Raw genomic sequence first — 12,554 nt, 5'->3', positions numbered from 1 at the left:
GCAAAAATCGAAGGCCGCTAGTACCGATTTAAGGTATGCCCAATTCAGACGATCGTAAGCCTTAGAGAGATCCAATTTGATCATCATTCCAGCTTCTTTTTTGGATTTCAAAGAATGCACTACTTCTTGTGATGCTACCAAGCCATCCAGAATTTGTTGACCTTCCACAAACCTAGTTTGTTCCGGAGAGATAATGCTAGAAAGGATTGGCTTAAGTCTTTTGGCCATAAGAGTTGCAATAATTTTATATATTGCATTACAAAGAACAATGGGTCTAAAACCTTGGGGATTTTCAGACTTAGCAGTTTTAGGAATAAGAGACAGAAGAGTTGAGTTTAGGCCTAGACATACCTTCTGGTTTCTTTGAGATTCTACCACCACACTCAGAATGTCTTGCCCTAAGAATTTCTATCCTGCTTGGTAGAATTACACTGTGAAGCCATCTGGGCCAAGAGCTTTATTCTTGTTCATCCCTTTCACGATCTCATCCACTTCCTCCATTGTTGTTGCTAACATAGGAGCTATGTTTTGGTCTCTCGTGATCATACTTAGCATCTCATTGCAGATTCTCCCAATGGCTTCTCTTCTATCCTCTTGGGGTTCCGTAAGGAGGTCTTTGAAGTGACTCACTAGAGTCTGTTCCATTTCCTCATGCTAATTTAAGTGAAGTCCTTCTTCATTTTTTTATAGAGAAGATTCTATTTCTTTGTCTCTGCTGAATCATGGCCTGATGGCAGAATTTCGTGTTCCTCTCCCCCTCCCTTAACCAATTCAATCTTGATTTTTGTTTCCAAAGAATCTCCTCCTGTTTCCTTCTTTCTTCAATTTGGATTATCAAAACCCCTTCCTATCTAGAAAGTTCCTCACTTCTGCCTACTGTTATGATTTCTTGCTGCAGTTCCCTCATTTTCGGGTCAAGAATTTGCTGGTCCTTGAAGATGTTCCCAAATTGCTCCTTGTTCCATTTTTTTATTTTCTCTTTTAGTTCCTTTAATTTTAATTGGAAGGTTTGCATTCTACTTCTTCCCCTTTGTTGGCTTTGTTTCCACCATTCTTCCACTTTCGTCATGAACTTCTGGTCTCTGAGCTAGAAGGCCTCAAACCTGAAAGGACACTTCTTGGGGCTAGCTTTGATGTCAATTTCCAGTTTGATCGGCCAGTGGTCGGAACCCATTCCTGGAAGAATCATTGCTTCAATGAAGATATCCCGGTTTATTATTTGTTTTGATATTAGGAATCTGTCTAGCCTCGAGGCAATTTGGTGTATGCCTCCTCTTCTGTTGTTCCATGTGTGAATCCCATTTATCGTTGGTATGTCAACTAGTCTTTGTTCCGTGATCATATCTCCGAAGGCTTCCATATCCGAGTCTGATCTTCTGAGGCCTCCTCGTTTTTCCTTTAGGGATGTGATCATGTTGAAGTCTCCTCCTACAATCCATGGAGTTTCTGGGAAGAGGCTTCGGATTTTTCCCAAGTTCTGAAGGAAGATCCTACGCTCTCCTAGTATATGTGGACCATACACTCCGGTGAGAAGGACCCATTCTTGTGATCCAATATTCCTGAATTTTCCCGAAATAATTCGAGGTACACTTACCCAATTTTCAAATTGAATCTCCTCTAGGTTCCAGAGAATTGCTAGGCCCCCTGCATTGCCTATGGCATCCTGACCTATTATCTCATAATGCGGCTTAAATTTGCTCATCATATCTTTCAATTTCTGTTCACTAATCTTTGTTTCTTGGACTATCATTATATTGGGCTTATCTCTCTTTAGTCTCTCTTTCAGATATCTTTGTTTCCCCCTATTGTTCATCCCTCTAATATTCCATGTTGTAATTATCATTTTAACAGTTTGAGGGGTTGTTGGAATACCTCTGACAAAGGTATGACTCTTCCTAACTTTACCAGCATTTCTCCAACCATTTGGATGGTCTTGCTTAATTGTCTTCTTCCTTGTTTTCTTCCACCCTTCCCTGCATTACCCGTATCTGTGATTTTTCATCCTTGCGATCCTAACTGTTCTGGTTGATTTATTATGATTGCCCATCTTTTCTCCTGATATCTTTGGAACATGTCTTTGTATAATTTGTTTTGATATTCTGGAATGAATCTTTCGTCCAGATGCCTCCACTCATGTAGAAGTCTCTTCATGACTTGTTCCTCTTCACTTCCTTTGTCCTTCTGGGGGTCTATCTCCATTTGGGTCTGGTCTTGAGGGTTTTCTGTTCTCTCACCTTCCTTCTCGAGTTCCAGACTTGTCTGCATTTTATTTTTCCCCTTGTCTACCTTTATAGGTTCTGCTGGTTCTTCGTCACTATCTTCCCCTTCCGCTTCCATTTCCTCTTCTTGTAATACCCCGAACTTGTTCTGATTTTCCTGAGTTAATTCCTTAGAAGGTGGTTTCTGATTAATCGGTCCTTTTTGAGGTTTTCTTTGATGAGGAACTTCTGTGAAACCTTCATCATCCTCCCTGCTCACCGCTTCCTCCTTCCTCGCTTCTTCCTCCTTCCCAAGATCTGTTGATGCTCTAGTTGCATTCAAAGGGCATGATTTGAAGAGATGACCGTATTCATGGCATCTTCTGTAGCAGAATGGAATATGCTCATAGTCCACTAGTTGTTGCCACACCTCATCATGGTATTCCACTTCAATATAGTCTGGAAGTAGTTCTGTGATATTCATGTACACACAAATCTTGGCGTAGGATGTATATCTTCCCCTCCTGGTGGTCTCGGCCACTTTGACAAATGTCCCGACTGAGCTCCCGATACCCTCCGAATCTTTGGATCCCGGAACTTGATTGGGAGTCCAAACATCCTGACCCATATTGGTGCCGCTAACATTTTTTCTTTGTCTGGGTTGTAGCATTCTTCGTAATGCCTCATAAAGAGACCTCCGTTGTTAAAGAAGTAGGGTCCCTTCTAAAAAAACCTCTCCTTATCTTCCAGATTGGCAAAAATGACTGTGAAGAAGCCCTTTGCACCTAATTTTAGGTCAATATGTCCCTTGGGCTTTCATCTCTGTTGTATCCATTTGGCCAGTTATTTTTCAGAGGGCCATGTCCCCACGAACTTACAGATCAAAGCATGATCTTTCATATATTCTTTGTATTCTTCGAGTTTATTGTTTGGGATTACAAACCTGGGTTTTTTCATTGCTCTGGGTAGGCATCTGTTTCCTGACCCCGCTTGCCATCGAGCCCCCATGATCGGTGCGTCCTTACCTCATTTCCTTGTGCTCCCATTCACTCCATTCCTGCTTGACTCGCCTGCTACTACATTTTTATAGGAGGGGATCTCCCCCCCCCCAAACCCAAAGTTGTCATTTCTTTGTCAGGCTACCTATATTCTATCCACCTTCCTCTTAGTGACCCAGAACTCTCCCTTGTCTTGATTTGGTGCAAGTGGCTGCAGGCTATCCATGCACCCTGTCCAGGGCTCAAGTTTGCCTAAGGAAAACCGTGCCGAAACCCTAACCCTAAATGCTTACCTTCATCACTCTCCCCTGTCCGCTCCCACTCCCCTTTGTGTTTGTGGAATTGTTATTAGATGAAGGATTTGTTATTGAATTTTCCATTCTTCTTAAAAGGGGAGAGGGTGCAATACTAGGACTTCTTGGGAGGTCACCCATCCCAATATTACTCTAGCCCATGCACGCTTAACTGTGGATCTCTAATGGGATCCAATGCATTAACGTTGGTATGATCACACCCATGCATATACTTATTATTATTATTATTATATATAACACATTAATTTAGGCTTTACCACCCATCACTTTTTCTTCTTAAGGGTTAAAATATTTATATCTATTATGGGAGGGAGGCTGTTGATGAGAGTCAAGTTTACTGGAATGAGACCTTTTGGATATACATTCTTGTGTTTCTTTGAAACTAACTTGAATGCTTCCTAATCCTCATTAGTTTGAGAATATGATACAAGATTACAAGGAAGATGAGATGTTTGAGTATTTGGACAATTTTTTCAAAGTGCCCATACTCATGGAAAAGTTTGTATTAAAAATAATCTTCTCATAATCCAAGGCCTAGGGATGAGATTGGCCCTCTAAGTCGATTTTAAACTATTAGAAATATTTTGGAATTTAATTTTCACGGAGGGGCAGAAAGATATGATTCTTGTGAAGCTACATTCGCGTAGCTAGCTTCACACGTCGCTGAACTAATTTCATGCAGATACCTTCGCGCAACGGGAAGCTATTTCATAGACTTCGATTTCGCGCATGGCCGACCTATTTCAGAGACTTAATGTATAATATTCACTCACGTCAAAAATAACAAAGTAGGTTTGGAGCAACTGTTATGAAACCAGCTCAAGAAAAGATAGAAAAGATAGATCAACGCCTTAGAATTCAGCCTCTTCGAGGGGGCAACCTCCTTTACATTACATAAATGAAAAATTCTTCGATGATACAAATGACAAAACCTCCTTTCTATATATAGGAGTCTAAGGAGTCACAATATAATCCAGCCGACCTAACAACAATAATATAAAGCCACAAAAATAACAATAGAGGTATTCTATGGGGCACAGAAATAACAATATGGGGGTAATAGGGGCACAACAATATAAATAAGGGGTATAACTACAATAGTAATGGGGTAATCACTAGTATTATAGGGACCCAACATGCCCCTCTCCTTCAAAAAAGTGTTGTCCTCAACGCTTGAGCAGTTCTGGATACTTCTGCATAAAATTCTCATCCTCCCATGTGGAATCTTCAGCGGATAAGTTCTTCCACTTGATAAGATACTCTGAAATTGATCGATTTCGTAGCTGTCGAGTTCTTGTTTCTGTGACTGCTTCCAGTTCCAATATAATTTTTCCTTCTTCGTCAAGTTCTGGCAATATTGTTTGAACTGGGAGCTTGTCGCCTATAACCTTCTTTAAACATGAAACATGGAAAACTGGGTGCAATCGAGAAGCTGCAGGAAGCTCCAATTTGTATGCCATAGTACCAATCTTTTCCAACACCTTGTACGGACCATAATACTTTGGTGATAATTTATTATCCTTCTTAGCTTGCTTTAGGGACATTTGCTTATATGGTTGTAGCCGTAGGAATACCCAATCACCTACATCAAAACTTCTTTCACTGCGATGTTGATCTGCCTGTTGTTTCATTCTATTTTGTGCCAACACGAGGTTATCCTTTAAGAGTTGGAGGACTTGTTGTTGATGTTCGATGTGATGTTCCACTGCCTGAACCTTAGAATTTTCTCTTAAATATGATGTGATTGATGGTGGTTGATACCCATAAAGTGCCATAAATGGGGTCATTTTTGTTGCTGTATGGAAGGAAGTGTTATACCACCATTCAGCCAGAGGCAACCATTTGACCCATTGTGTCTGTTTATCAGATACAAAGCAACGAAGATATCCTTCCAAACATTTGTTTACTATCTCAGTTTGCCCATCAGATTGAGGATGATAAGATGAGCTATGAGCTAACTGAGTACCAAGACAAGAAAATAATTTTGTCCAAAAATTTCCAGTGAAAATGGGATCTCTGTCACTTACAATAATCTTTGGGTTTCCATGTAGCTTTTGAATTGTTTCCATAAATGCAGTAGAAACTGTACTGGCTTTAAATGGATGTGATAATGCACAAAAGTGTGCATACTTGGTAAGTCTGTCAACTACCACCATGATGACACTCTTTCCCTCAGACTTGGGTAAACCTGTGATAAAATCCATTGAAACCTCCTCCCAACGTTGGCTTGGAATGGATAAAGGTTGTAATAGACCCGGTGTCTTAATTGTTTCAACTTTATTTTGTTGGCAAACCAAACATTCCGCCACAAACTTTTGAATATTGATTTAAGGCCATCCCAAAAAAATTCCTTCTTAACCCTGTGGTAAGTTTTTAAAAATCCTGAGTGCCCTCCTAAGGGAGAAGTGTGCAATTCCATAAGAATCTTTTGTTTTAGCTGGGAATTCTTACAGAGGTATAAGCGATCTTTGTACCATAACGAATCATTTTGCCAGCTAAATGTATCAGAAGTACTGGAATCTTGTTGTAGCTTTCGAATAAGTGCCCACACTTCTTCGTCATTCTTCCATTCCTCCTTTGCTTCGTTTATCCAATCTGGTTGGATAATAGAAATGGCACACAACAATGCTTCCACATCCTCATCCTTTCTTGAGAGTGCATCTGCCACCACATTTTGCTTCCCTTTTTTGTAGATGATTTCAAAGTCATAACCCAACATCTTTGTGACCCACTTTTGTTGCTCTTCAGAGGATAATCTTTGTTCTAAAAAGTATTTAAGGCTATCATGATCCGTTTTTACCTTGAAGTGTCTTCCCATTAGGTAGGGTCGCCATTTCTTAAGTGCATGGAGTATTGCCAACATTTCCTTCTCATAAATAGCTTTGTTTAAAAACTTTCCCTTGATTGGACGACTTTCAAAAGCAATGGGTCTTTCATCTTGCATTAGAACAGCACCAATTCCATTTCCTGAAGCATCACATTCCACAATAAAGGTTTTTGTGAAGTCCGGTGTAGCTAAGACCGGTGCTTGGCACATTGCCTCTTTAAGATGTTTAAAGGCCTTTGTTGCTTCCGGAGTCCATGAAAATGAATCTTTCTTCAATAATGTTGTTAGAGGTGCTGCTATTCTCCCATAATTCTTAACAAACTTGCGATAATACCCTGTCAACCCAAGAAATCCTCGCAGATGCTTTATGGATGTGGGGATTTTCCATTCCTTAATGGCTTTAATTTTGCTAGGGTCTACCTTAACTCCTTCATGAGATACAATATGACCCAAATATTCCACCTCCTGGACTCCAAAGAAACATTTGGATCTTTTTGCATATAATTGTTTCTCCTCCAATAGTTGTAGCACCTTGTCAACATGTTCAACATGATCCTTCCAAGACTTGCTGTAGATTAGTATATCATCAAAAAATACTAACACAAATTTTCTAAGGAATGGTTTGAAAATTGAATTCATCAAACCTTGAAATGTTGAAGGTGCATTGGTAAGGCCAAAAGGCATGACCAAAAATTCATAATGACCCTCATGAGTTCTAAATGCCGTTTTCGGAATGTCTTCAATCTTCATTCTGATTTGATGATATCCCGAACGAAGATCCAACTTGGTGAAGTAAATTGATCCATGCAATTCATCCAGTAATTCATCAATGACAGGAATGGGGAACTTATCTTTAATAGTGAGCTTGTTGAGCTCCCTATAATCTGGACACATGCGCCATGATCCATCCTTCTTGTGCACCAATACTACTGGAGCTGAGAAAGAACTTTGACTCGGTTGAATTATACCAGCCTCTAGCATTTCTGCAACCATACGTTCAATTTCACTTTTTTGGACATATGGATATCTGTACGGCCTGATGTTTGGAGGAACACTTCCTGGAATCAGATGAATAGCATGATCATGATCACGCATAGGTGGGAGACCTTTGGGAGTCTCAAATACCTTGGAATGATTGTCCAGGACTTTTTGGAGATCTGGAGAAATAGATGATTCCAATGTGGAAACATCTAGCGAACATAATTGTGCAATTACACCTCTTTGCTCCTTTTTTAGAAGCTTTGTCATGCCATTAGAGCTGATTATCTTTCCTGGTTTCCCTGCAATACCCCTTAATTCAACTTCCTTTCCTTCCACAGAAAATTTCATGAAAAGTTCTTGAAAATTAAAAGCTATTGTACCCAAGGATTGTAGCCATTGGACTCCTAGTACAACATCAGCACCTCCCATTGGAATGGAAAGCATTGGGCTAGTCAATACATATTCTCCCATGGATAGCTTGATATTATGGCACTTTCCAGAAAAATTTATTGTTCCTCCATTTGCAATCATCACTTGACACTCTGGTGCTGGATATAGGAAGCAATTCAATTCTTTTGCTACCCTACAATGAATAAAATTGTGGGTGCTTCCTGAATCAATCAACACTATTACCTTTTTCTTCTTGATTTGTCCTTCTATCTTGATGGTTTGAGGAGTGGTAATTCCCGCCAATGCATTACAAGATATGGTCGGATTTATTTGTTCTTCATCTAGGCTTTGTTCCTGGAATATATCCTCTTCTTTTGACCTTTCTTGCTCCTTTTCTTCTTCCTCTTCACAATCTATGTAGAATAATTTCTTCTCAGCACACTTATGACCTTTTGTGTATTTGCTATCACAATTGTAACAAAGCCCTTTTGCTCTTTTTTCTTCCAATTGTTGTGGTGTCAACCTTGTAGGTTGTGGAAGACTATGGGCAACAACACTTCCATCTTTATAGTTGTGAATGGTATGCTTCCTAGTTGCCATAATTTTGCTTTCCATTTTTCTTGCTAACCTGAATGCCTTCTCTAATGAATCAGGTTCCCAAAGGCGAACATCATGTTGGATATTATCCTTTAAAGACCCTATGAACACATCAATCCTATGCTCCTCTGGAATATCTTTTACCCTTATGTTCAATTTTTGGAACTCCTCAATGTGCTCCATTATTGAACCCTTTTGTTTGAGACTTATCAATTGGCTAAAAAAAGTGTTGCTTTTTGTATCCTCATAATGTGCTATCAATTCTTCCGTAAAAATTGCCCAAGTGATAAATTGTTTACGAGAACAAAGCCATTGATACCATACAAACTGATTTGGTTCCAAATATAAAGTTGCCATACGTAGCTTTTGTGTGTTTTGCACATTATTGAGATCGAAGAATTGCTCCATCTGTAATATCCATGTGGTGGGATCCTTGCCATCAAACTTACTCATATCGATTTTTGGAACATGGTGAGTCTTCGATCCAACATTAGAGTCTATGGAATCATGATTAACATTTCTTTTGTTCTCATCATGAGTTTCCTTTACTACCTTTTCACCATTAGTGACCCTTTCTTGTAGCAAGTTCTTCAATTCTTCCATGTCTGACTTCAAATCTATCTTCAAATTTACCATCGAATCCTCCATCTTAGATTCCACGCCATTTATCTTAGATTCCATGCCACTTATCTTAGATTTTGTTAGCTTTTGTGAGCGTGACATTTGTTGCACTTGTTCTTGTAATTTTGATATATCATGTAGCATTTCTTCCTCTTCTTCATGAGTCATGCTAGAGCTTTCAGGTTCCTTACTAGGTGTTTGCATTTTCTTTCCTCGGGGCATCAGTTACCGATAATAATGCTTTACTATGCCCTTTGAATTCCGTTAAACCAAGCTTACATAAAAATTTAAAAAAAAACTACACACCTTTTTTTCACTTTATAGAAACTAGATATTGAATCTGATGTATCTCTGTAATTTCGGATCATCCAGTTCTGAAATTGCTACCTGTAGTAGCCTTCTGTGTCCTCTTTCCAATGCCACAAGTCTGAGCCAAATTGGATTCTCCAAGGAAGAGTTATGTGAAATCTCCCACAGTGACTTGCTTTTAGACTTGTTCAGTAGAGCGAACTTGTACGACGTGCCACGAGTCACTGTTTCAACCTTTGAATCTGAAACACAGATACAAGAAACTAAAATCCGTCCTCTTTCTGTACCTTCTTATGAAATTTCAATCCGATCCCCAGAGAGAAAGTTATGACGATTTTCCCCAGGTCACCTGTTTTGAATGTAATTCAGGAGTCTGCAAAAAGACCAACTTCCTCAGATCATATCTCCGAAAATATCGCGCGAAAAGATCTGAAATTCGGACCCAAGGTTCAGCGCGATTTCTTCTCAAATGGGTTTTTTTTGTGACTTCTAAAACGATGACCTGTTTGGAGCAGCGAAACCCTAGAATCCAAAGCTCTGATACCAAATGTTATGAAACCAGCTCAAGAAAAGATAGAAAAGATAGATCAACGCCTTAGAATTCAGCCTCTTCGAGGGGGAAACCTCCTTTACATTACATAAATGAACAATTCTTTGATGATACAAATGACAAAACCTCATTTCTATATATAGGAGTCTTATAATCCAACCGGCCTAACAATAATAATATAAAGCCACAAAAATAACAATAGAGGGATTCTATGGGGCACAGAAATAACAATATGGGGGTAATAGGGGCACAACAATATAAATAAGGGGTATAACTACAATAGTAATGGGGTAATCACTAGTATTATAGGGACCCAACAACAACACACTAAAACTTAGTATGGAGTTCTTAAACATGAAAATACATTTACATGAGACTCACTCATTTACTAAGTAAAACTGTTATAGCGATTTACACTTACATGGAATACCATACAGTAAAAACACAGTAATTGTTGTTTCATGTGCCCACCAACCCACCAAAATTTGCTCCACCATTTTCTCCCTAGAGACTTCACTCTCTTTTTTTTTCTAACTCTCTTACTCTCTAACCTATTACAAAATGACTTTTACATTCATATTTAACTCAACAGATGATTTTTCATTTAATTCATGACAGAGCAAAGTAATTAATATGATGTTGTTGTTGAGTGTAATCAGAATCACGCAGGTGTTTGTGGAGTGTGGGCAATAGTCACTGAATGAATGCTTTCTCATATCTATTTACCAAAGTACAATAGATACTTTAAATTCCTTGTTGTGTTTCAGAATGGTTTGTGCCTCGCTTCAGTCCTTTTATCTCCAAATAGAGATGAAACCTACACAATTACGTCTCACAAGTATGGCTGCTGTGAGGCTGTTTATTGTGGTGGTTGGGAATATTATTTCCAACACTCTCCCTTAATCACAATTGTAGCCATTGACAATTCTCAAAGAGTTTATGAGAAAAACGAAACTTTCACATGCCAATGGCTTTATGAAGATGTTAGCAAATTGTTCCTATGACCTACACTACTGCAACGCAATTTCATCACTGCTAATCAACTCTCTAATAAAATGATTTTTAGCATCAATATGCTTGGTCCTCTTGTGGAAGACATAATTATTTTACAATGCAATTGAGGTGTTGTCGCAAAACATAGTTGACGCTCCCTCTTGGTCATGATGAAGATCCTTAAGCATCCTTCTCATCCAAACTCGTTGACATGATGCTTGTTTTGCTGCGACATATTCATGTTTTGCTATTAGCACTGACATTATTGGCTGCTTCTTGGAGGCCCACGAAATGGCTCTGGAACCCAAATAAAAAGAATATCCTGACGTGATCTTTTTGTATATGGTTATTTAATTTTCTTTTTTGTTTTGGTAGATATTAGCTAATTTTTTATTTTTGTTTTTGTTTTTAAGAAAATGACATAATTACACTTGTTCCTCATACCAGATTGTAGAATGATCCTCTCAGCTCAATAGACCCAAAAAGTAGAAAAAATGAATAATCTTCTAAAATTGTATTAAAAAATATCTTTACATATTGAATCTTATAGACGAGAGTCTCAAAAACAATTACACTAGAGTTTTCCCATCAATTTTGTTCTTGCAAGCGGCCATATTTGGATACCAACCTCTACTACGTGAACTTTGTGGTAGGAGCATAAACCTCTATATTCATTACAGAGATTGTAATCCTGCCAAGCGGACAGTTTAAAATAAATCAATAAAGGAATGCAAAAAACTAGCATTTGAACGCTTAAAGAACCAAATCATAGGAAGAAAATAATGACACAGATTCCCTTACTAAATGAAATTACCAACGGATATGAAGGATGTATTGCATGCCATCACAAACATGGAATGGAAAATCACAGTAATATTTCCACTATTAAATTTTGACAAATTCCCTTCCACTAAAGACGGTAGTGTAGTAAGGTTTGATGCCAAAATGCAGAGTTCCAGCTCACCACCACAGCTGAATCACAATGAACCTTCGTTGGCCAGATTGGTGGGTTAGTTACCCTAACCCTCTCATGAAGTAATCACTATTTCCCATTAACAAGACTCAATCCCAATCGTCCAATTGAAAGATTGTGAAAGTGCCGTGACGAAGGCAAAGAATGAAACCAATTGTCACATTCACATGACCAACCATTGAGTTAGCATACATCTTGTTAGGGTCGTGTTTTAAAAAATATATATGCAAATGGTACAATGCCAACTATGGTAGGAAAGTGACATCATGTATCAAACTTATAATATTACATGAACATTACGTGTAGGAGATTTTATCACTCAACTTCTAGGACTTCACCGTGGGAAGTCAGATATAGATTTTTATAATGTTGTGCTAGTCGAGCGGTCAAACAATTAAAAGCTGATTTCGTCTAAGATGTGCTTAGGTTGATATATAAAAGGATCGCTTGATTGGAAGTACCACATATATAGGTAGAGGTTAAAAGAAATTTGCAATGTTCATATGAGCATCATAGAAGGTTAGGATACAAGCCTAAGAGGCAAAGGATGTCATAAAAGAACTTGGTTAAAAAATGGAAAGAATATAAAGCGTTTGATTTTAGAATTATAAGATGTATTAGAAATGATGATGACACACCATGGTAAAAATAAAATTGAGAAATATTTTTTTTTAATGTATACTAAATTTTTACTTATTATTCTATACTAAATTTAATTAGGTAATTTTAGTAAAATTTACAAGAATGAATGAAGGCAATAATTTAAAAATGACATGAAAAAGAAAAAAAAACTAAACACATTT

General features: G+C 38.2%; 1 protein-coding gene and 1 pseudogene across 1 annotated transcript; both read right to left on the bottom strand.

Moving 5' to 3' along the window:
* Positions 1–1,087: 1,087 nt before the first annotated feature.
* On the bottom strand, positions 1,088–1,705 carry LOC149194979 (uncharacterized). Its single transcript, XM_089407859.1, has one exon. It carries the CDS (start codon positions 1,703–1,705, stop codon positions 1,088–1,090), a length of 618 nt encoding a protein of 205 aa, XP_089263985.1.
* A 1,888-nt stretch (positions 1,706–3,593) lies between these two features.
* On the bottom strand, positions 3,594–3,712 carry LOC149194978 (5S ribosomal RNA; annotated as a pseudogene).
* Between the last annotated feature and the right edge of the window lie 8,842 nt (positions 3,713–12,554).

Source organism: Pinus tabuliformis, chromosome 2_2 (assembly GCF_031772625.1).
Source record: "Pinus tabuliformis cultivar Carrire ecotype Pingquan chromosome 2_2, CPIR1, whole genome shotgun sequence".
NCBI classification, from domain to species: Eukaryota; Viridiplantae; Streptophyta; class Pinopsida; order Pinales; family Pinaceae; genus Pinus; species Pinus tabuliformis.
The sequence above is the reverse complement of the archived record's forward strand: the minus strand, read 5'-3'. Positions and strand labels throughout refer to the sequence as shown.

What these genes read in the sequence shown, in the direction of transcription:
- LOC149194979 (XM_089407859.1), bottom strand. Translation starts at nt 1,705, where the DNA reads ATGATGAGCAAATTTAAGCCGCATTATGAGATAATAGGTCAGGATGCC.